A 22,364-nucleotide genomic window follows, 5' to 3' on the forward strand; every position below is an offset into this window, starting at 1 on the left:
CCTCGTGGTTCCTTATATAACTGAAGGAAGAATAACTGTACCCTTGCCTCTTCTGAACTTCAGTTGCAATTTCAATAGACTCTTGGTTTATTTTCATCCGGGGGACATTTGTTTTCCCCCGTAGAGAGAAATGACAATATGACATCAATATAATCTCTTTATCAAAATCTCCAGACGCCCCCCAACACCAGAAAAATCCAATATGTAAATCCAAGTATCAGTTCTGTTTTTTTTTTTTTTTTTTTCTCTTCAAAATGCTCTTAAAGCAAATATTTTCTTTGCTTTTTACCATCTGAACCAGGATCGGCGGTGACGTTGCCGCGGAGTTGTTTGGGGTATCTTGTCTCCACAGCACCACTTTCAATTCCCTAAAAGCAGAAGCCTTATCTTCAACTCCGCCGCCACCCCCATCCCATACCCAGGAGCACTTAAACCAGTCCAGGGTAAAGAATGTCTAGTGGGGGAGGAGGTCGGGGGGGTTGGGGGCGGAGACAAACAGTGAAGCAAACTAATAATAATTAGAAGTTGTGATTGTCGCGTGCTGGAAGGGAAAAGCGTGCTGTCAGAGAGAATTCCTGGGAGTGAGAAGTGAGGAAGAAATCTACCGATGTTTGGAGTTTTAAATTATGTGTCTGTAGCAGTCACTAAGTTTGAAAGCTTAAATGATACAATATTGTAAAAGTTCTCGATGGCTCAGGGAAAGTGGAAATTAATCATGTCAGCTCCCAGGTATGGTAGACTTAACTGGGTCCGAATGGGTGCCAGGTGCTATAGTTTTATCTATCAACCTATAATTTCCTCTAATAGCAAACTCCTGGTAGATAAATAGAACTACTTCCATTTCAGAGGAGGAAACAGAAACAGGCAGTTCTTCCTTCCGAGGTCGGTGCGTAAACAAGCATAGTGCGCCGACGTCCCAGAACGCTGAGTCTCCCTTCTTTCAGCGGCTTTGACCCTCTGAATATCATCTGTCTTGGCCTCCAGTTCGCCTGGCGGTGAGAAATATTCCCTCAGACAACAAGTATTTATTGAGCGCCTATTGTATACCAGATAGCGTACTCAAATAGCCATGGGATTCAAAAGATAAACAGGGCCCGGTCTCGTCTTCCAAAAAGGATCTCCCAAAAGAGTAAAGAGAAGCAGCCACGTAAACAATTCCAGGACAGTCAGAAAAGGGCTGTAGAGGAGTCTGAACAGGGGCGGCGGGTTCGGAGACGCTGGAGAGGTTTGCGAGGGTCCGGCGTCGGAGGTGGGTTTGAAGCTGCGCCCTGAAAACGCCGGCCCGGAGCGGGCTGCCCCCGGATGTCACTCGAGTTCTCGCGTCCTGTCATTTTAAGCTGCCGACTAGGAAGGGAAGAAATAGGTCTAGGCCGGTACTGAAAAGGAGGGGTAGGGATTGGGGTGCGAATCCCTCGTGAAGAGCAAGCAAACAAAAGTAGCACATCACACTTCCAGGTCCTCGCGCGGGCAGGGCCTGCCTCCCCGAAGCCCCTCTCCAAGCTGCGCGAAACGCTCGGCGACCCCCAGGGACCGTGCAAGCGGTAGGACCTGACCTTCTCCCCTCCCCCCTCCTCGGCCCTCGCCCTCCGACCTACCGCGGCGTCGGGGGCTGGGGTCCGCCGCTTCCGCCCGCCGCCCGCCGCCCCTCCCAGGCGCGCGCCATCCGGCCGCAGGGTAGCCGCCCTCGGCACAGCCCCTCCTCCCGCGGGGGGCTTGCCGTCCCGCGTCCCGTTCCTCCCGGCTCCAGCCGGCAGCCCACGTCCAGGGAGGGCGGAGAGAGGAGGAGGAGGGGAGGAGGAGAGAGGGGAGGGAGGGAGAAGAGGGAGGCAGGCGAGAGAAGGGGAGCTGCTTGGAGCCCGTACTTCCCAGAGCCAGCCAGGAGCGCGCATTCAGCGGCTCTCCGGGTCCCAGCCGCGCCCCGCTGCCCCGCACCTCCTTCTCCTCTTCCTCTCCGGGTACCCCTCGCCCCCTCCCTCCAGCAGCTGCTACGCTCGGGCAGCGGCCGCCCCCGGCCCCTACTCGGCCACATCCCCAACTCTCTGGGCTCACTCCTGGGACGCGCGTCCTCACCCCATCCTTTCTTCCTTCCTCCCCTCGCGCCCGCTCGCCCTCTCCAGGTCTCCCTCTCGGGTCCCGATTGTCTCCGTCCCCTTCTCGGTCCGCCGGCGCCTCGCCCTGCCCCGTCTCTCCCTCGCACTTCCTGAGTCGCCCGCCGCCGCTGTCTCGCCGCGCCGCGGGAGCCCGAGCCCGAGCCGAGCCGCGCCGCCGCTGCCCCGGCTCCAGCCCCCGCAGCGCCCGGGGAAGGGAAAAGTGGGCGAGCGCGCCCTCGCCCAGCCCCGCGCCCCAGCCCTGCCCGGCGAGGGAGGACCGGGAAGATGAACAACGGCAGCAAAGCCGAGAAGGAGAACACCCCGAACGAGGCCAACCTTCAGGAGGAAGAGGTACGGAGTGGCTCGGTGCGGTGGCGGGTACGACCTGGGACGGCGGCCGCTGGCTTTCTGCGAAGTGCGGGCGGCCGGCCGGCCGGCGGGGCGCGGGTCCCGGGGCGCCGGGCTGCGCCGGGGAGGGAACGCCGCGGTCGAGGGTTTGGGAATCGTCCTGGCCCCGAGACACCGCCCCAAACTGTGGCCCCGGGAGGCTGTATCATCGGAGAGTGTGTTTTTGTGGGTTCACGAGCGTCTGCGTGCCTAAAATTGCGTAACTTTGAGGACTTTGCTGAGACCTTTGTAAGTATAATGCTCAGCTTTGTTTGCCCCGGATTTTAAAAGCGGAATCGAGAGCTGACTCCTGGGTGACCTCAGATGATTGGGACCGGGAGGGTCAGCACTTAGCTCTGCGTCTGGGGCTGCAAGTTGTGGGGTGTGTTTGTGTGGCTTAAGGAAGAAAATCGGGTAAAGTTTCTCGTTAAAAGACACCTTCGGTTCCCTGCCCCCTCCCTTTCAATGTGAAAAGTTCTTGGTGAAGTATCTTCTCAGCTGAGGCAGTTTGGATTAATAGATAACTCTTCAGCCGCATTCTTCTCTGATGAGTCAAAGACCCCGAACCTGGATGATTAGGTTTTGTAAGTTTAGGGGCTTTGCGGTTGTGGGGAGCAGAAGTTGAATACAAGAGTTTCAAACTTTGCAATTCACCAAGTGACGATCCAGGCTATTTTAGTAGGACTTTGACGTTTGAGCGTCAATTTCATGTGGTGCGTCCGTAAGAACCGTAAATATGTTAACGGCTGCAGAGCGTTCCTTTGGTGGAAACAAAATTCGATAAACGTGGGGGGAACTCCTGAACAAACATTTCAGAATTTTGTACTTGGGATATTTGTAATATCCTGTTAAATGGCTCAGTTCCTGCAGGTACATTATCTGGAGCCCAGTAAACAATACTTTCCGCCTACTTTTTAAGAAGCCCACGAAACCGACTTTAAACATTCTAAAAGGAACTTTATGTTTAGATGCAAGGAAGTATGCAGTCTCGGTAAAAGCGTTTTTACAGGTATTGCATGCTGATGTATGAGGTTAACCGAAAGGTAAACTGATTCTAAAGCGATTAGGATGTTGAGATTATTATGGAGATACTGTGTTGTGTGTAAACTAAAATTCTGATAGTGAAACCAAAGGTTGCGGAGGATTTAACTAAAACATACAAGCCCTCAGCACTTTGTGCACTTGTAAGATAGGAACTGTTTGAATGGGGAAGGCGGAGGGGAGCCCTAAGCCCATGCAAAACAATGCAAAATAAACACAAGATTTTACTCTTAACACGATTGTAAGGTAGTGCAACCCAGGTGAATTGCTGTGAGCCCCAGGTGAATTGCCGTGAACCCCAGGTGAATTACTGTGAGCCAGAAATTTGCCTTCTCACCTGAGGAAATTGCCTTTATTAAACTGTTATTTTGGAAAGCGTTGCTTACATGCTAGTTGTTTTTTAACTGCAAGTGGAGTACTACTGACATTCCTTCTTTTTCAAAGAGATGGAGCCTTGAATTGCATGTTTCGCTTTTTTCTTGAAACTTACCTGCTGCTTTGCTATTTGTTTTCCCTACCACTGAGATAAAATTTTAAAAATAAGTTTGCTTTTTTAAGGAGTTGCTGTGTTTAACTAATTCAGCTAACATACCAAGATAATAATGGCTTCAGAAACCTTTCTGTGTCTCTTAGATTGGCGATCTGTTGACTTCTAAGGGTAAGAATATATTACATGAGACTGTCTTTCTCTCTTCACCTGATTGAGAACTTGGAAAGTTAATCAGGTTAAACCAAAGATTTTTTTTTTGTTTGAGTGACCCCAAACCATAACCTACTTGACAGAATTAGGTAGAGAAAAGTCACATTTTTCTGCTAGACCCATACAGCTTAACTGCCGACAGCACTGGCAAGTTGTCTGCCCTGATCGTGGGCGTCTTAATGTGTGAGGCTTGGGTACTAGCATGATAGAATCAGATGATCCCAGTAACAATCACTGCCTCTTAACCAGTGGGAATGGCATGTGGCTCTAGAAAATATCAGTTTTAGCAAGATACTTGTTATTTTAAAAATAAGGGGACAGTTTAAAAGATTTCAGAACCCAAGTTGTACAAGAGGTGGAACAGACAAAACAGATACACCATGAAGAGAGAAGTTTTATAATGTTAAAAATTCAGGAAAAGAAAGTAAGTTGGCCTGAATGATCTAGGTAATTTTGCCCTAATTCCCTGTTTGGGGTTTATGTTTCGTTTTTGAAAAACTCCTAACCTCTCTTTCCTAACCCTGAAAACCACAAGTAAAATAAATATGGTATTTGGTGAGTCCCATTAATGTGCTCAGCAATATACAAAACCACCGCCCTGGACCCTTTCCCTGCCCACCCAGGGATCAGCAATTTGTTCTCAAACACATTTCAAAGCCGTGGCCAAGGATTCCAGTAAACAGAACACACACATATACAATGTATATACACGTGATGACAAGAGAGGAAAAATGTGTTTTGTTGTAGCTTCTGATAGCCATTGAGCAGATGAGGAAGAGTGGTCCACTCATTATTAAGAGAAAATAGTTTCATAGATAATCAGGGTAATTTAGACTTTATCACTTTATAAAATCCAGGGGTTTTTTTCTACGTTTCTAAAAAAGTGAGTTCCTTTTATTTTCCAGTACATTTCAGCCCTGATCGAGAGCTTCTAAAGCTCACTCTGAAACAGTGATGCTTGAGACACTTACTTTGGTTCCAGTTGAATAGAAGGAACAGTCTAGGACTTAGGAGAATTTTTGCAGCTTTTTAGGGTTGGAAGTTTTTGAGAACTTGGGCAGGAAGTAGTCTTCTGCTCTGGGTAGTATTTAAAACTTTGAGGTCAAATAATTTTAAGATTTGGCTAGCCAACTGTAAGAATACATCTGGTTTTCTGACTTCTAGTATTCTGTACATATGTGTTCCTATGCAAGTTGTCCCTGTAAAGAAAAACCAGTTGTCAAAATCTCCCTGGGATCTGAGATTTACAAGGCTTCTGTATATGTATGTATAGGGCGGTAGATAATTTCTTACATAACTTTACAATTAATAAAATAATTCCAAGAATTTGCCTCTAATTTTGGACTAGATGGTATTCTCTTAAAACACTTGGCAGTTCTCACTTGACCGACTTTACTAAAGTTAATAAATATATAAGTAACAGACATAATTATTTGTCTTATCGTTTAAGTTTCGTATATTGAGACATTCTAGTAGTAGATAGAAAATATTTTTGGTCACTGAATTTTCAAAATGGAAATCAGATAAACAGTAATCTGGTCTTATTTTTACTTTTATGTTGTCTGTGTCATTGGGTACTTTTCAGGCTGATTACAAATCATTGCTGAAAGGTGTTTTATTATGTCGAAGCACTGGTATTAGAGTAATTTCTCCTTAAATTGCTTTGAACATTCTTGTACTTAAAACTAAAACAGAAAAACCTGGCCTTGTTGGACTATTGATCAAAAAGATGTTTGTCAGATGTTGGGCAGAAATCACACAGAGTCAGGTCTTCAGAAGTTAATACAAATCTTTTACCTCGCATTCCGCCTTTTAAAGTACTTAGTAATTTTGCCCAAATATTGGGGTCGTGAAGGAGTTGTTTCTTATGTAATTGTCACAGAGAAGGGGTACCGTGGTAGTTTGATGCGGCAACAGCGGGTTTTCATTGAGCAATAAGATTAATCTACATTATGACCTGGGGAAAATACAAAATGGTTTTGTACAGTTTAACCAAGTTTGGAGTCTGTTACTCCAAATCAAATCAAATGCAATAAACTTATATTTCAATCATAAATAGGATTTGGTGACAGTGTCTTGGATGAAAATGTGGTGACTTCATAGTAAAATGTTGCTGCAGGACCACTGCCAATATGGCATGCATTTCTGAGTTATTTTTCCAGTAGTGGTTTTAAAATTTCCCTGATAAACCCTTATGCTCACTTGTCATCTGTTTCTAACGGTATTTGTTTGTTGGATAGATAGATTGGATGCTCTTATTTGAGGACCGAAGCCTTTGACGTTTGTGATGGGGCAGTGAAGTGGGAATTCTTGTGCACTGCGATGGGGATATGAATCACGGCAGCTTTCGGAAGGACTTGGCACTGTATATGAAAATTTCAAGCCCTTTGATTCCGCGCTTTTATTTTTAGAAATTTACCCGAAGGAAATAATAAGCATGCACAAAGATTTATTTAAAGGGATGATGCTTAGAGGTATTTATGATAGGGAAAATTCACAGAGACTCTGTGCCTAACAGCGAAATTGCTGAGTAAATCATGGTGTAATTCCTCAAAGAGAATATTAGGTAGCCATTAAAAGCCACATTTTTAAAGAATGTACGTGTGTGCGTGCATGCGTGTAAATTTTTTTTTGGTGGCTTAAAACAACAGAAATCTATTCTCAGTTTTGGAGGCTAGAAATCTGGAGTCAAGGTGTTGGTATTGCTCCCTCTGAATGCTGTAGGAGAGAATCTGACTTTCTCTTCCAGCTTCTACATTTTAATTGAGGGGTTAATTCTCATGACATAAAGTGAAAAGAGCAAAAATAAAAGTTTTATATTATGTGATGCCAATTTTAAAAAATAACCAAACATTAATAAAAAAAAACTATCTGGTGGATTACAGATCATTTTTATTTACTTTCTGGTGCTTTTCTGTGTTTTCTAAATTTTCTATAATGAACATAGGAACAAAAGCAATTTTATGTCTTTTCTCTTAGATTTCAATAAATGCCCTTGAAATATCTGTAGGTGTCACAAAACCATTGGGTTGGTCACATTTTGTTTTGCTGCCAAGCCTGGCCTGGGGAATCAGGCCTCTGATCCTCACAGCCTTTCCTCATAATGTTTATCTCATTCCCTTATCCTGTCTTTTCCTAGTGATCTTCAGCTGCTCTCCTTGTATAACGTGCTTTCTCAATCCATTCTAACACACACTGCTGGGTCCTCTGGTGCCCTAGCTCCTTCAGCACTCAGTGAAGTCCAAATATGACACTCAAGCTTCCTCCTAAGGTACCTCCGTACGTACTCTGCACACCATTTGTTTCAACCACCCTTTCCCTCTTGGTCTAGCTTGAACTGCTTTCCAGGCAGAAGTCAAGTTTCAGCCTACATTTTGCAAGATCTCATCACCTGAATGCCCTATCCCAAAGAGAGGCTTTTCCTTAGAATTCCAGGAGATGCATATGTTATCTCCGTTTAACTCCTGGATCATTACATTTCATTTTTGGGGTTTTTTTTTTTTCCCTTTAAGATCTATGCTGTCTTATCACAGTGTTTCCAATCCCCAACACCTACCCAAAGTTGGTACCCCAGCACAAGGTAAGTACCACACACTTACACATGTATGCACATATAATTCTTTATAAGCATATGAAATATCCTTACTGGTGGGGATGGTGGTGATGACTTTGAATAGGTAAGCTGTCACAAAGCAGCCACTTCCTTAATGTGGGATTTAGAGCCGGTTATGGATGGACGGATCCTCTGGTAAATGACCTCCCCCACCTGTCACCTGCAGCCTCCATCTGCGCCCACAGGCCAGTGTGCTTGGTTCATCCGACAGCCACTGCCAATGTGGGCCCGTTCATTTCGAGGTGCAGTTGGGTTTTCACTATTAGAATTTGGTTTCTGCTGTGGGATTCATTTTGACCTTTCGGACAGGGGCTTCTGGAAGCTCTGGGTCAATGGTGCTAGAACAGCATTCCCAAACGAGGCTGCCCTGTGTGATGGCCACTTTGGAATGTTTGTGTTCAGTTTCATTTGGCACCTTAGTGTCTGCCTTGGGGGTAGGGGAAAGGGAATGCAAATGTTCCTCTTGAACAGTGCTTGCTTTGGTCAAAGAAAAAATGTAGGAAGGAATGAAGAGAATGAACCTTAGTAATAGCTGGGGCAAAAGTGGCGGCCTGGCTCTCTGGGCTTGAGGCCAGCAGGGACCAGGTCTTTAAATTGACGCTATGTTGATATGAGGGCGTCATGGGGGATGAGCTTATCTGTCCATGGGGATGACTTGGGTATGATTCCTTGAACCCACGTCCCTATCTTTAAGTGTACGGGGAGGATATTGCAAACCACTTCAGTGCACTCTGTGTGTTGGAGCGAGCGGGGAGTGCTCAACTGCGGAGCTTATCAGAACAGAGTTGCCTAGTTTGTTGCCTAGTCGTCTTTGCTGAGCGCCGGAAAAAGAAAATACTGAAATACTTGATCCTGGGACATTTTCAGACATCTTTTTAGCTGTTCACTCAGGTAAGAATTGTTAACTTCTGAGTATTCTGTGTCAAGTACTGGCTAAGCACTTTATATGTACCACGTGACTCATCCTCACAATGAGCTGATGTAGGTATTGCGGTGATGAGGACCCTCATTATATGGGGAGGTGACTGAGGCACTGAGAGGCTGAGTGACTGGGGCCTTCACGTTCAGATTCTGGGGGGCCCAAGATCTGGGACAAAGCTCTTACTCCAAGTTGCGCCCAGGTTTAGTGGCGATGGCCCTGTGTAAACAGGTACAGTAAAGCACTGTGTTGAGTTAAGTGAGGCGGTAGTTTGAGTTGGGAACCAGTCAGCAACAGAAGGAGAGGGTGACGGAGCTATATACGTCAAAGAAAGCTTTAAAAAAAGAGGTGATGGTTGAGATTTGTTTTCCAGTTGAAGAAGGGTTGAGACAGGAGGGGAAAGATTGTCTAGTCAAAGGGATTGACCTTCAATGAAGATAGAGGCTTAAAAGGGAAAACAAGTGGGAGAGGAAGGGAAGTCAGGATATGAGGGGGAGGGAGACATGGGAAAGGGGAGGGAGGCATTGGCGGGGGAAGGATAGAGGAGCTCTGCTTCCATGCCAGGGACCAGGAAAGACTTCCTGTGATGGGAGCTGGGCTTCTGTGCAGCGGGGTCTTGGCGTTCTGAGATGTTCCTGTGGCAAAGGGGATGCAGTGGATTTGGAGGCTATAACACTGCAGGAGTCCTGGTCTCAAAATTAGGCAGTGGCTGGCGGTGGTGACTGAGCCGGGGGGGAGAGGTGTTCAGGGGCTGCAGTAACTGTCAGATGACCAGGAGAGAAGCCTAGGAGTTGCATCCGTGGAGCCTCTTGGGTTTCTCTTTTGGATGACTAGCTAAATGGTGGTTGTATTTGTAGAAGCAGAAAATACCTGGAAGGGAAAGAGGCAACCGAGAGGGTTGGGTTTGAAGTGCAGAGGAGAGGTCTTTCAGAACAATTGAAGATTATATAGCTAGCAATCGAAAAGCTGTATACTATGAACTGAGTGCCCAGAAAATTAGAGAGGGCGTGGGACCCCTGCTCCTAGGAAACCTTGTGAGGGTAGGCAACAAAAGATGGACAGTTTACTTAAAATTTGAAGCTGTGTTTAAAAAAAAAAAGGGGTGTGTGGAGAACTGGAAATTCTCAGGAAAAATTGGAGCAAATTTTTTAAAGCACTCTTTTAATTCAGGAACATAATGTATTGCATATATCTGTCTAGTTATAATAGTGTTCAGGACATTTAACCATTTGAAAGCCCGATTCGGGGGAGTTTAAAACACTGGGTGTATATATAGTGTATTTCATATACTTTTTTTTTTTTTTTTTGCTTTTATCAACAGTCTTTGCAAATTGTTTTCCTCTAAAATTTGCAGTTAATTCTCAGGCTCTTACAACCTTTTCTTTTCCCAACCCTGTACCTAGAAGGGACATAAAATTTGTAGATGGGTTTGGGAGGTAAAGATGGAAGGCCCGGAGAGGCTTGAGTATTTTTATAAGAAAAAATTTGCCTGAGTTGCTTTGTTCTTTATTTCATTTTATGGGGGTGGGGGGAGTTAGAATGAGCCTTTGGCTAGAGCCCAAAGTCATCTCTTCCGTGGGTCATATTTTCAATTTATTCATTTCGTGCTTTCCTAAAAGTTAGCTACTTTTTCTGCTCACAGCTAAGTGTCAACTCGTGAATAAAGAAAAACGGTCCAGGAATTTAATTGCGTTTGTATTTCTCATAGGTTTTAACCCTGCTGCAGCTATTATAATGCACATTATGTAGAATACTGGAGAAAAAACCCAGAAATGGCAGTAATAAAGGCCAATCACACCAGGAAGACGGTTCCAAATTTCAGGCTGTAATACAGTATTGTTACACAAATTTAAAACGCTGAGGGAATGCCAAAGCAGCCTAGCTCAATCATGTCAGCCCCTAGGATTTTGCAAAGGTACAGAGAAACCCAGGAGTCTCAGAATTGAGGTACATCTCACCAACCCATGAAAAGAAGTTAGAGACTAATTTCCACTTTCAGTTAGCCTTTACTTCTTGTGAGTTTTTTTTAAAAAAATGACGTTCCTTTCTCTGCGCTTCCTAAATTCTTATGTCATCAGGTAGATATGCTGGCAGAAGGCCAACATTATTCTAAGAAATCCTAGAGATAAAACATTTTTTTTTCCCTCGAATCCCCAGGATCCTGTTTTGTGAACTTTTCTCTTATGCCCACCTATAGGATAGATAGTTTTGGCCTCATGAGAGAAGGGACAGCACAGAAAGTGTTATCTTTTTATAGAAGTAGCAGAATTTCCTTTGTGCTGGGAGGGGAAGTGCTACAAAAGTGTAATTACCCAGCATGTGCAATTTACAGGACTTAAAATGTGTGAGTTTACAAAGAGGCATCTGTTTTTAAATAACAGTATCCCTCTAAGCCAGCAGGATGTGTTCTGGGGCAGGGAAGGGACACACACGCACACGCACGCACACGCACGCGCGCTTCTGTCCTGTGCATGCCCTGGGATGCTGGGTGACAGGAGACTGAAAATGTTGGATAATTGCTTCTCCGGGCCTGGCTTATCCTTAGAAGGAACATGAGCTGTCCTGGAGTCCAGTTGCCGTGTTCTGATTCTGTCTCCTCTCCTCTCTACCCTTCTAAGCCTGTTTCCTTCTTTACCAAGACCTCCAAGCATTTTCCCAGCAATGAGCAAAAAAAAAAAAAATAATGGTTAGAGCTAGTGCTGAGACCATTTTTGTTACAAATTTTTTTTTCAGTCTTACTGCGTATGTGTAAGAAAATTGGAGAATTGAAGATCAGGTGCGTGTCCAAATATAATCAAACTTGTAAAAGCATGTATGGATTTTTGGCACATTAATTCACTAAGCATCTACTGAGTAGTGTCTACCGTTTTAAGCATTGCACATTATTAATTTCTATCTTATTTTGGAGTATAATTGATTAACAATGTTGTGTTAGTTTCAGGTGTACAGCAAAGTGATTCAGTTATCCCTGTACACGTATCAATTCTTTTTCAAATTCTTTTCCCACTTAGGTTATTACAGAGTATTGAGCAGAGTTCCCTGCCTTATACAGTAGGTCCTTTTTGGTTATATGTTTTAAATATAGCACATTTTACATTAAGCACTGCGCTTTTTAACCCAGTGAAGTATTCTCATCCCATGTTGAGGGATAAGGAAACTGAGGCTCTGAGGGATTAAGTAATTTGTCTGAGGTTTTATTTGCAACTAGCGGTAGGAGCTTAAACTCTCTCCAGCCAGGTGCAAGGTTCATGTGATCTGGGCCCTGCTGGTCTCCCTGACCTCATCCACCAAGAATCACAGCTTCATTCATTATGCTTCAGCTGCTTGGGCCTTACTTAGGTATCTCCAGCTTGCCAAATGTGTTCCTGCCTCAGGGCCTTTGCGTGTGCTCTTCTGTCTGCCTGGGAAACTGTACACCCAGATGTTCCTATGGCAGCCTCGTCTTTGGCATTCATTCAGATGTCATCCAGGGAGACCTTTGACCTCCAAGTTCAAAGTATCCCCACATTCCCAACCACTGTCCCATCCCTCTTATTTTATTTCCCAGAGAGTACTTTCTACTTACTGACTTTACCTTGGGTACTTAAGTCTTGCACTCCTAGAATGTGACTCCTGTCTTGTTTTGGGCTGTAACTCCAATGCCTAGAACAATGCCTAGAACTGCCCAACGTTTGTTATTTGTTAAATGACTGGAATACAAACCAACCTGTCAAATTCTGAGGCCTGTACAATATACCACATGGTCCTAAGTCTTTTCCAGCAGTTTTTAGATTAAATTTTAATGCGGCCTTCAAGATGATCATTTCTGGGTCCCCATCCCCCTGTACTTCAGAAAGTACAATTACCGCCTGCTGTTAAGCCAGAAATTTTGGATGGTAAGTGATTGATCCCATGGAGATGGGGGCTGGGGAGGGAAAACAGGTTTTCATACGTAAAGGAATCCTTTGTCCAGTTAGAATGGAAACCAAGTACGTATTTCCACAGAAGCAAGAGTGAAATGTGGGCCGCCCATGGAGTGACAAGTAAAAGTAGGGCAAGATGACTTTGATTACTGTTTTGCAGATGTGCTGTTGGGTTGCAAAGAGCTAATGTTAATAACCCAGGTGGAATTGATTTGGAGATAGACTTAGCACTCTCAGCCCTTTGAGTTAGTCTAGCCTCCAGCTCAATGTGCTTTCCTTCCTCGGCCTACAAAGGAAAAAAGGCACGCAGCTCAGGATAAGGCGGGCTCTAGCTAGCCGAATCCAGCCTGTAAGCACCTGTGTGGTAGCTACCAGGCAGCGGCTGACCTGAGCCCTGTGAACCCTTAGGCCGGCACCTCACAGCCGCAGATTATACCCACTAGTCAGCCTCACAGACTCAGGAGCTGTGTTTCCTCACTTTGTAAAGCACAACAGGTGACTGTCAGGATGTAGACATCTAAGTCATCCTTACTTTGGTCATCAGACTGCCTGTTAATTGAGCTCACTGAGGCCCTCATGAAAGTGCAGGCCATTGGATTATCCTCATTTGTGGCATTTATGTCGTAATAGTTGACCTTGAGCAAACTTTTTAAACTTTACCATCATCCACTGTCTGATACCCTTATAACCAGTGGTATATAAATCCTTGTATTAGTTGGTTCTTGACCAAATCATCAGTACTCTTTTTTTAAATTACTACACCTTTTTTTGTTTCCTAAGGGACGTAGGACAAGTCATTTAAGTGTTCGTTTCCCGAACTAAAACATAGGGGTGGACAGACAACACCTGCTACGCATTAAGAGAACTGTAACTCCTCTGCCGGTTTTTCTGCTTCATCCCACTTTTCCTCTCCCCTGTGCTGTGCTACCGCGGCAGCCCAGATACATCGGGGTGGAGGGGGATAGGCTGTTTGCGGGGAATGGTTTTAAGCCTGAGATTGTTTTGTTTTTGTTTTTCACTGAGAAAATCCGTGCCCCTCCTGGAGAAATGGGTGGGAGTTTCTGGGTGTGAGCTAACGGCAGGAAATGACCCTCTCTAAACAAAAGGACTCTTTAAGGCCCATCCTGAGTCTTTGTGTTTTGAGGAGGGGTTATACAGAAAACCAGAGCTAGGAAATTAATCTCTGCTTTAGCCATGCTAAGGGAGGGAAGGGAGAAAGGAGAAAATTCCTTCCCTGCTCACCCTCCCAAATGTCTAAAGTGCCAGGCAGTACCCACGGTGAGTGCCAGAGAGGTTCAAAGTAAGGTGGGACACACTTGGGACAGTGTGGCTTCATAACCCCAACACGCAAAAAGGAACCAGGTTGGGCAGAATTATACCCACCGTGACCTTCAGCTTTAACCTTGGCTTTCAGCTGCTGCTTGAAACACCCATCACCAGCAGGATGCAGAAATACAGAACGGGGAAAGGAGAAGAAAGGGATATTTTTGTGTGATCTATTCGTTGGGGTGCTGTGATTTGCTAATGAAGACCCTATAAGTAAATCAAAGATTTGAATACTGCATTAACTACCGCCTTCATTTTTTCTAAATCTTAACTGCTAAGAGTCAGTGACTTCTGCCGGTTGACTAACAGAAGGCATTTGTAATCGTTTCTGTGTTAGATAGCAGGCCCATGTGAAGAAATGTGGGGCCTTGCCCCTGCTTTGGAATGCACCTTCTCTTCACTCTAAAGTGACCATTCATTATATCAGTATTTATACGGCAAGATGCTGAATTTATATTGCGAGGAAAGTGGTTCTGTCTTATCAAAATTATTTTGCCTTTACATTCTTGCTGACTTGCAGCAATGAACTTCTTCCAGGCACACATTTTTTTTTTTTTTTTAGGAATATAAATCTTCCCACTAATAATTAGAAACACACATTTTTGTTGCAAGTGGTTTTGTGGCTTACTTTGTTTTCAGAAAACGGCAAACATCTCAAAGAAACATTGTTAGCCTACTATTTTAGGCTTTATATTGTAACTATATTTTTAGAAAGGCCTGCTGATGTGTTTGGTGGATACAGTGTGGTGTGTTGGGGGTAGAGAGGTGGATTACATCACGGGCACCAGACACTTAACAGAATTGCAGAGATAAGATTAAAGCGGATGCTCAGATCCCAGTATGAAAGGGTTTTATTTGGATATTACATGTGTTGAAAGACTCTGTATCTTAAATAGGAATCGAGGAGTGTAGAATTGCTGTAAAGGTTTACAGGGAAAAATTTTTAAATTCCAGTGTCTCATGTGTTGGTAGGTTTTCTCATTTTCCTAATAAGTACACTTGAGAGAAAGGTTAATGTTGTAGTGTTAGTAATTTACAGATATGAAGATATATATTGACTTACGTTCATTTGGAGGCTTATATGGTATACCTCTGGCATTTGTTTTTCATTTGTAGAAGATCAGTTATTTTTCGGTTATTATCTGTGTAACATCACACATTTTTACAAAGAAAAGATTAAAATACCAGTGATGATCTGCTCTCTACATTTAAGCACTTATAGCTATAATGTCTGGCGGTAGAATTCTTTGCATTGAGAACCGTTTCTGCATCAGCTTTGGTGACTAGGACCAAATACTCCCAACCTGCATGCTTTACGTGGGTTACTTTGTGGTTTAGATGGATTTGGGAATGAAGCGTGTCTGATTGTAGTGGGTGGAGGAACAGCTTCTTCTGTAGCTCTTTCCATTCGTGCAACTACTGGTAAACCTTGAATCAAAAAGTGAGAATTTCCTGATCAGGAATGTTCTTGGATGATCAAAGGGAAGAGTCTTGCCCTTTGCAGGACTAGCCTCTGTTGCCGTTTGGTCACAGTGCACCCAGCCTGCTGACTCTGTATCTTAAAAACAAAAGCCAGTAGGGAGGGGAGCGAAGACTCAAAAACACCTGTGGGGCTTTGGAATATGTTGAGTTCCTGATTTTGGCAGGTGATCATTTGAGAAGTTTTAACCGTTAAGTTGTCCCTTCCTCTGCCTTCCCAAAGCCCCCCATTTTAAATTAACAATTAATCAACATGAAAATTGCTCTTATTACTATTATTATAAATCATGGGTCATGATTATACAGAAAAATCCTTTTGGTATGAGCTTATTCTGAACTCCACGAAACAGTGTTGTGTTTCCTTATTCACTAATGAAGTCAGCCCAGGAAAGCTTGGGTGCTGCTTGGAGCAGGAGACCCAGGCACAGAAATCCAGCAATTTGACCTCGGTCCTCCACCTTATCCCAGTGCTCTCCGAAATCTCTCCACAAAACTAAATAAGCATTATATTGTCCAAAATGAAATTGCAGTCATATTCCTCGGAAAATGTACCATGAATACGTCACTGCCCTCCCCACCCCAAAAGGGTTAATTTGCAGTCATACAAATTGGGGCATTTTTCATATAGGGTTGGGATAAAGAGTAAGCATATTGTTCATAGTAAAGTCCTGAGATGACTTCCCTTTATCGAAAGCTCTAGGATATTAATGCCATTTTTTGTTGTTGTGTTGGACGTTTGTGGTACCCACTCCAACAGCAGTGGGTCACAGCGTAGCTTCAGTGTACAGCGGAGATTATCTTCTGGGATATTGTCGCATATTTTAAATCGTGTTACGCACTTAACTCTGCAGTCATTTCTCCCAACACTAAAAAAATAACTCCATTGGATTTTTATTTTATCTGGTTTTTGTTATTGAGACTACCAAGGTGCATAAGCCACTTGTTTACCTAATTGGATGACATTGGGCCCAAATTTCTTTTCACCGTCTTTCCCCTCGAAATAACATCTTTTTTTTTAATTGGCAAATAAATTCACCTATGTTATCCCCTCCTTTCCCTTCCCCCATTCCAAAAATAAAAGTAAGCAAAAAACCCCCACAAAAAACAGAAGCTATAAAATTTATTAAAATTTTAACAATTCCTTTCTCTGCAGCTAATGTGAACATTTTAGTATCTATCTTATATATGTCCTTTTCTGTGTGTACGAGTGTAAACACACACATACACTCACTCCCCTCTATTTTTACAAAAACGAGATCATACCATAATAGTGTTTGCTTACATTTGATTTTCTTTTCACTTGACATTACGTTATGAATATCTTTGCATGCCAGTGGATACATTCTGGCCCCGTCTTTAATTCTTTATACTATGCCGTAGTAAGGATGTACCTTAATGTATTTAACCCTTTCCTTATTATCGAGCCAGGAGCTTGTTTCCAGCTTCGTGATATAAACAGTGCTATACATCCTCCTAGCTAAATTGGAGTATACACCCTTAGTGATTTCCTTAGCCTAGACTCTCAGAAGTGGAATTTCTGGCTCAAAGGGCTTACATTCCCTTTTTATTTATTTATTATTTATTTATTTAATTATTTTTGGCTGTGTTGGGTCTTTGTTGCTGCACGTGGGCTTTCTCTAGTTGCGGCGCGCGGTGGCCACTCTTCGTTGCGGTGCACAGGCTTCTCATTGCAGTGGCTTCTCGTTGCGGAGCGTGGGCTCTAGGCACGCGGGCTTCAGTAGTTGTGGCACGTGGGCTCAGTAGTTGTGATGCACGGGCTTAGTTGCTCCGCGGCATGTGGGATCTTCCCGGACCAGGGCTGGAACCCGTGTCCCCTGCATTGGCAGGCGTATTCTTAACCACTGCGCCACCAGGGAAGTTCCCCGTATTGACTTTTTTAAACCCCCCTTCAAGACATCTCCTAGTTATTTTGAGTATTGCTTGTAGGCACTAAAATGCTTAGATAATTTCTGGAGCTGTTACTCTCAAGTTCTTTGAACACAATGAAAAGTGTTGATTTTTGTGATCTTATGTAATAGGCCCTTGATATGTTTTGCCGGCTTTAAACGTGATAACTGGGTGATGAGGCCAGTACTTTGGGTGTTGTGTGTGCATGTACAGAATTTCATTGAATTGGTTGCAACGTCAAGTGAACCCATAACACTGCTGCATAAACTCTTTTGTAAGATGCATCCCGATCTCAGTAGATGTTACTTGTTGGAAACGTGTGTCAGAGCCTTGTAGCTCTAGTTTTCTGGTCACATGGTTAGCTTGCTCTTGAGGTGAGGATAGAGACACTCAGAGAGACGTTGGTCAATTTGACATAAGTTTTGGTGGACAGCTAGCCAGTTACATTCCTGGAAGGAAATTTTATAGACACAGTTAAAACAGTAATGCCTTTAATTAGGTGTGGACCCTGCAGTGGTCCTTTTCCTCCCCTCTAAATTGAGAAGGGGGCCTGGACTCCAGTGTAGAAGCTGTCACGAGTATTTCTCAGTCTGAACAAGGTACCATCAGGACTTTCTCATCCACCCCAGAGGGGCTGTTTTCACTGCGATCAATGCCCACAATGTCCCAAGAGCCACATACAGCTCAGGAGTGGGGCTCCGGTCTCCCCATGTGGGCCGGGCAATCACCATTAACCCCAGCCCACAAGACCTCTTTAATTGTTACCAGAACATTCCTGCAGAGCACACGCTCTCCACAAAGTCTACACAGATGTTCTTAGAGTGCGACTCTAGAAAATGAGCAGATGTATTGGAGACCTCAGTCTTGACTCATCCTGAATGTCCCATATGAATGGAAGTTGCACCTCATTTAGCGTTTACTCCAAGTATTTCAGGGTAAATTCCCACTGAGGTTATGAAATACTGAATTTCTACGCACGCAGCACCTTTCTCCAAGGAACTGGAAACTCTTTTGCAAATAAAAACATGCCTTTTCCTTGAGTCCTTGATTGTGGTTGACAGATGGGGAAGGAGTTGGTGGAGAGAACGTTGATTAGTGGTGAAGAGGTACAACTCGCTGGGGTACTCTCACTGGTCCTTGTTGTCTTGACCATTTAGGTGGGATGTAGAAGTGCTTACAGAGAAGCAGTTTTCCTGCCTACTTGGAAAGCCTCTGTCAACACAGAAAGCAATGGGAAAATACTATGAGTTCCTATGTCAATTGACACTATTGTGTAACATAGACAGAGGGCTTAGGAATTCAGAGAGATCTGTGTGGATGAGAGGGAAACAGGCTTTTTAGAAAGTGAAGAAAGAGATGGGTTTTAATGAACTGGGCAGATTTAAATAGAGATGTGCGCTGTGATAGCAGAGTTCCACCATCATAAAGGTTTTGGGAGTAGGAATGAATGTGGCATATTTCTGTGGCAAAGAGGAGCCTTATCTGGCTGTGAATTTTGAATGAGTGAATGAGTAATGATAAAGATTTGAGGATATTTTAAAGAATTTTTATCAGTTGTCCTTGGTTCCCCAACCAGGCCTGTTGCATAGGCCACAGAGGTACCACCTGCAGAACGCAATGCCGGTATGCTAAGCGTTTTCTTCTTCTTTTTTTTTTTTTTTTAAACTAGGCTTGCAGAGCCACATTCGCCAATCAGGTTAGCATACTGGAAAAATAAAACATTTTCCTCTTTGATTCTTCCCCTCAACTTCCTGGATGGAGCCCTTTACCCCTTGACTGCGTTTGTTTCTTTTCGTCTTCATTCTGCAGTAGCCGGGCTGTTGATCAGCCATGGTGGCTCTCAGCCTTAGAAACGGAATGTGTAATTCCCAGGTGATGTAGTCGTTCCAGAGTTATTAAACTCCTAATGTATTAGGCCCTAGTGATACAATGGGCAGCAAGCAGACATTGTCCTTGACCTTCCTGGAACTTGCAGTGTAGTGGGGAAGTGTATATTAAATAAAAGCACCTGTAAATATAAAATTATAAACTGTGATAAGGAAAAGCGTAGCTGATGGGTAACGAGGGGCCTCGTTTAGTTTGTTATAGGCACCGTTCACATCATTTCGTGTATGTTAACTCAGCCCTCGCAACACTATATCAGGTAGGTACCAACCATCATTATTCCTAATGCACAGGTGAGGAGCTGAGAGGTGAATAACTTGCTCTAGGTCACAGCTGATGAATTGCCAAGTCTGGATTTGACCTACACAGTTAGTTCAGAATCTGTTGTCTTATACTAAACGTCACTGTCAGTCTGGAGTACTCTTTCTTTCGAAAAATTTATACCCAGGAGATCAAGAGATCTTTGGGGCTTAGTACCCCTTAGGATCTTGCCTTCGTAGAGAAATTTGAGATACGGTACCTGCCTAAGTCCCCGGTGGTGAGTACTGTGGCAACTTCTTTTCAAGGATGTGAGTCACCCAGTTACATATAGCATCTCTCGTTTCAGAAAATCTGGGTGGCCCGTGACGACCTGCCACAGTCTAATCTGTCCCACCTTCACCATCTTACCTGTCTGGACTCTGAATTAGACCCTCAGAGCCTCAACTGGCTTTCTCTCACCTTAGTCCATTCACACAAAGGGCAGATGAGGTACCTCTTCCAAAGGTGTTACTCTCCATAAATCAGCTAGCACCTGAAGACATTTGGAGGCTCCTCGGTCAAAGGATCTGACGTCTAGGAAAGTACTCTGAAAACTGGAGAACACTGCCCACCACCAGTTCTGGGTTGTAGTGAGTGGGTAAGATGCAGATTTCTGTAGCTGACATTTAAAGCTGCCTGTGATGAGGCTCTTCCCTGCATTTCCAGACTTGGTGTCTGCTGTCTGCACGTGTGCACTCTCTCTCTTTTACCTCCATCCCAGCGTCTAGTCGGGTGGTGGTGGTGTCCTGTTCTTTCTTTTTTAATAACTTTATGGAGGTATAATTCACAAAACTTAAAATTCACCCTTCTAAAGCATACAATTCAGTCTCTTGGGGGGCATATTTAGAGTTGTGCAAGCATCACAACTCTAATTTTAGAACACTTTTTGCTAGCCCCCTCTCTCCCCCCCAAAATAAAACCTGTGTTCATCAACGCCTCCTCCCAGCCCTTGGCAGCTATAATAATCTTGTCTTCATGGATTTGCCTTTTGGGGACATTTCATCCAAATGGAATAGTACAAAATGTGGCCTTTTGTGTCTGGCTTACTTCCCTTAGCATACTGTTTTCAAGGTTCATCCGTGTTGTAGCATGAATTGGTACTTTGTTCCTTTTTATGGCTGAATAATATTCCCATTGTATGTATATACTGTGTTTTGTTTATCTGTCCATCAGTTGTTGAACGTTTGAGTTGTTGCCACTTTTTGGGCACCCTGTTCTTACAAAGATGATTCCACCTCCAGGTTCCTGACGAGCTTGTGCCTAGAATGTCTTCTTTCATCCTCTCCTTGCATTTACATTTTTCCCCCAGGCTTACCCTCTGGACTTTCCTAGTATTAGCCTAAGTGGCTTCCCCCTCATGGAACTATTAAGTCAGTCTCTGACTTAGCACACTGAATATGCTACCTAATATTTTTACTTCTGTCCTTTCATGAATATCTACATGTTTGTCTTTGGACCTCGAGCTCCTTTGCTTGTTAGTTTTAAAGATAATTCATGCAACAAATGTAGAGTTTAGGGTGAATCAATGAACAAGGCTAAGAGCCTTGGCCTTTGTGGAGACTTAAGATTCAAGCAGAGCTTATACTTTAGGTGACTTTTAAACACACATATATAATTTACTGCTATATTATATTTTCACCTGGCTACAAGCTGTCATACAGTGTAGATTCTCAGTAAACATTATTAGATACTTATTGCATTGAACTTTTCTTAGCTTTTAAAAACAGAATGAAGCCACTTAATCCTCTCCAAAGGTATAGGTTGCTGTCTTATTTCTTACTGGCACTGTAATCACAGTGGCCGAGTTTATTCCTGAAGGTGAAAGGATGTGTGTGAAGTGTCCCCTTGGAGACTAGAAACCAACTTGGAGAGAACAAGTATCTTCACATCCTCCTATGTGCCATGTCTTCCCTCCAGACCCTCGCCTGCGTCTTGCTCCTTTCCTAGGCTGTTCAAGTTGAAGTCTTAATTATTCCAAGGACTGGAATCTGTGGGAGAAAGAGGGGGGAGGGAGGAGGCCTCTCCTCACTTACTGTCAGAGTGGAGAAATTTTCCTCCCCCTTCCTGTTCATGAGTAGGAAAGCGTTTATTCAGTTTCTGACAAAACTGAGGCACGTCACGCCCCGAACCAGGCGCCCAAGAAGGGCTGCCATCTCCTTACCCACTTGGCCATAATTACACGTGATGGCAGGTGTCTTGCTTCCCCAGTGTCTTTTGGAAATGGTAGTGGCATGGCTCTCCCAGAGCACCATGAGTATTAACGAGTTAACATTTGTAGAGGCCTCTGGAAATGTTAAGTGCCTCGTGTTCTTATCTCCTTTCTGGGCATAGTTGCCTTATAAGGCTGTCCCCTGGGTTGAGGGACTTCTGTTGGGGAGGTGGGCCAGCCTGTGAAGCTAGATGGCCGTGGCAGTCTGTGACAGTGTTCCCAGAATGGGCTCAGATTTCTTATTTTAATGCTGGTGATACCACTTTTTTTTTTTGTGCTAATTGTTAGTGTCAGTCTCATGAGTACTTTCCTTTCCCTCAGCTTTATTGCATCTATTTTTAGCACCCCATGTCCGTGATTCTTTCCCTGTGAAAACCAAGTATAGTAAAATCCATTTGAACAAAACAATCCAGGCAGAGTTTTTAAATTTTCTTTTTTTGGAAAGGAAAGGCTACTCATCCCAAGAATTATTTTGAAGTAAATGCATTCTTTTTTTTAAGATGCTGTATCTAAAAAAGAAATAGCAGATACAACATTCCAATAGTGCTCCTTATTTTCAAATCAATGAATGAAAATGCACAGATATTCAATCTAGATGACTACAAA

At 43.8% G+C, this 22,364-nt stretch overlaps 1 protein-coding gene and 1 pseudogene across 2 annotated transcripts in view; both read left to right on the forward strand.

Moving 5' to 3' along the window:
• The first annotated feature begins 1,777 nt into the window (after positions 1-1,777).
• Positions 1,778-22,364, forward strand: part of RBPMS (RNA binding protein, mRNA processing factor) — a 189,095-nt gene continuing 168,508 nt past the window's right edge. The window contains exon 1 of one of the 2 annotated variants that reach the window (XM_089903741.1): positions 1,778-2,441. In XM_089903741.1, coding sequence (XP_089759867.1) covers positions 2,376-2,441 — 66 coding nt within the window. In that variant the 5' untranslated portion in view covers positions 1,778-2,375. The remainder of the gene's footprint in view (positions 2,442-22,364) is intronic. The other variant, XM_022571143.2, reaches the window with a different exon arrangement.
• LOC149744441 (uncharacterized) overlaps positions 18,983-22,364 on the forward strand; it is a 37,178-nt pseudogene continuing 33,796 nt past the window's right edge.

Source organism: Delphinapterus leucas, chromosome 21, assembly GCF_059928025.1.
Source record: "Delphinapterus leucas isolate spDelLeu-1000000601 "Yukka" chromosome 21, BTC_Dleu_Yukka2, whole genome shotgun sequence".
Taxonomy (NCBI): Eukaryota; Metazoa; Chordata; class Mammalia; order Artiodactyla; family Monodontidae; genus Delphinapterus; species Delphinapterus leucas.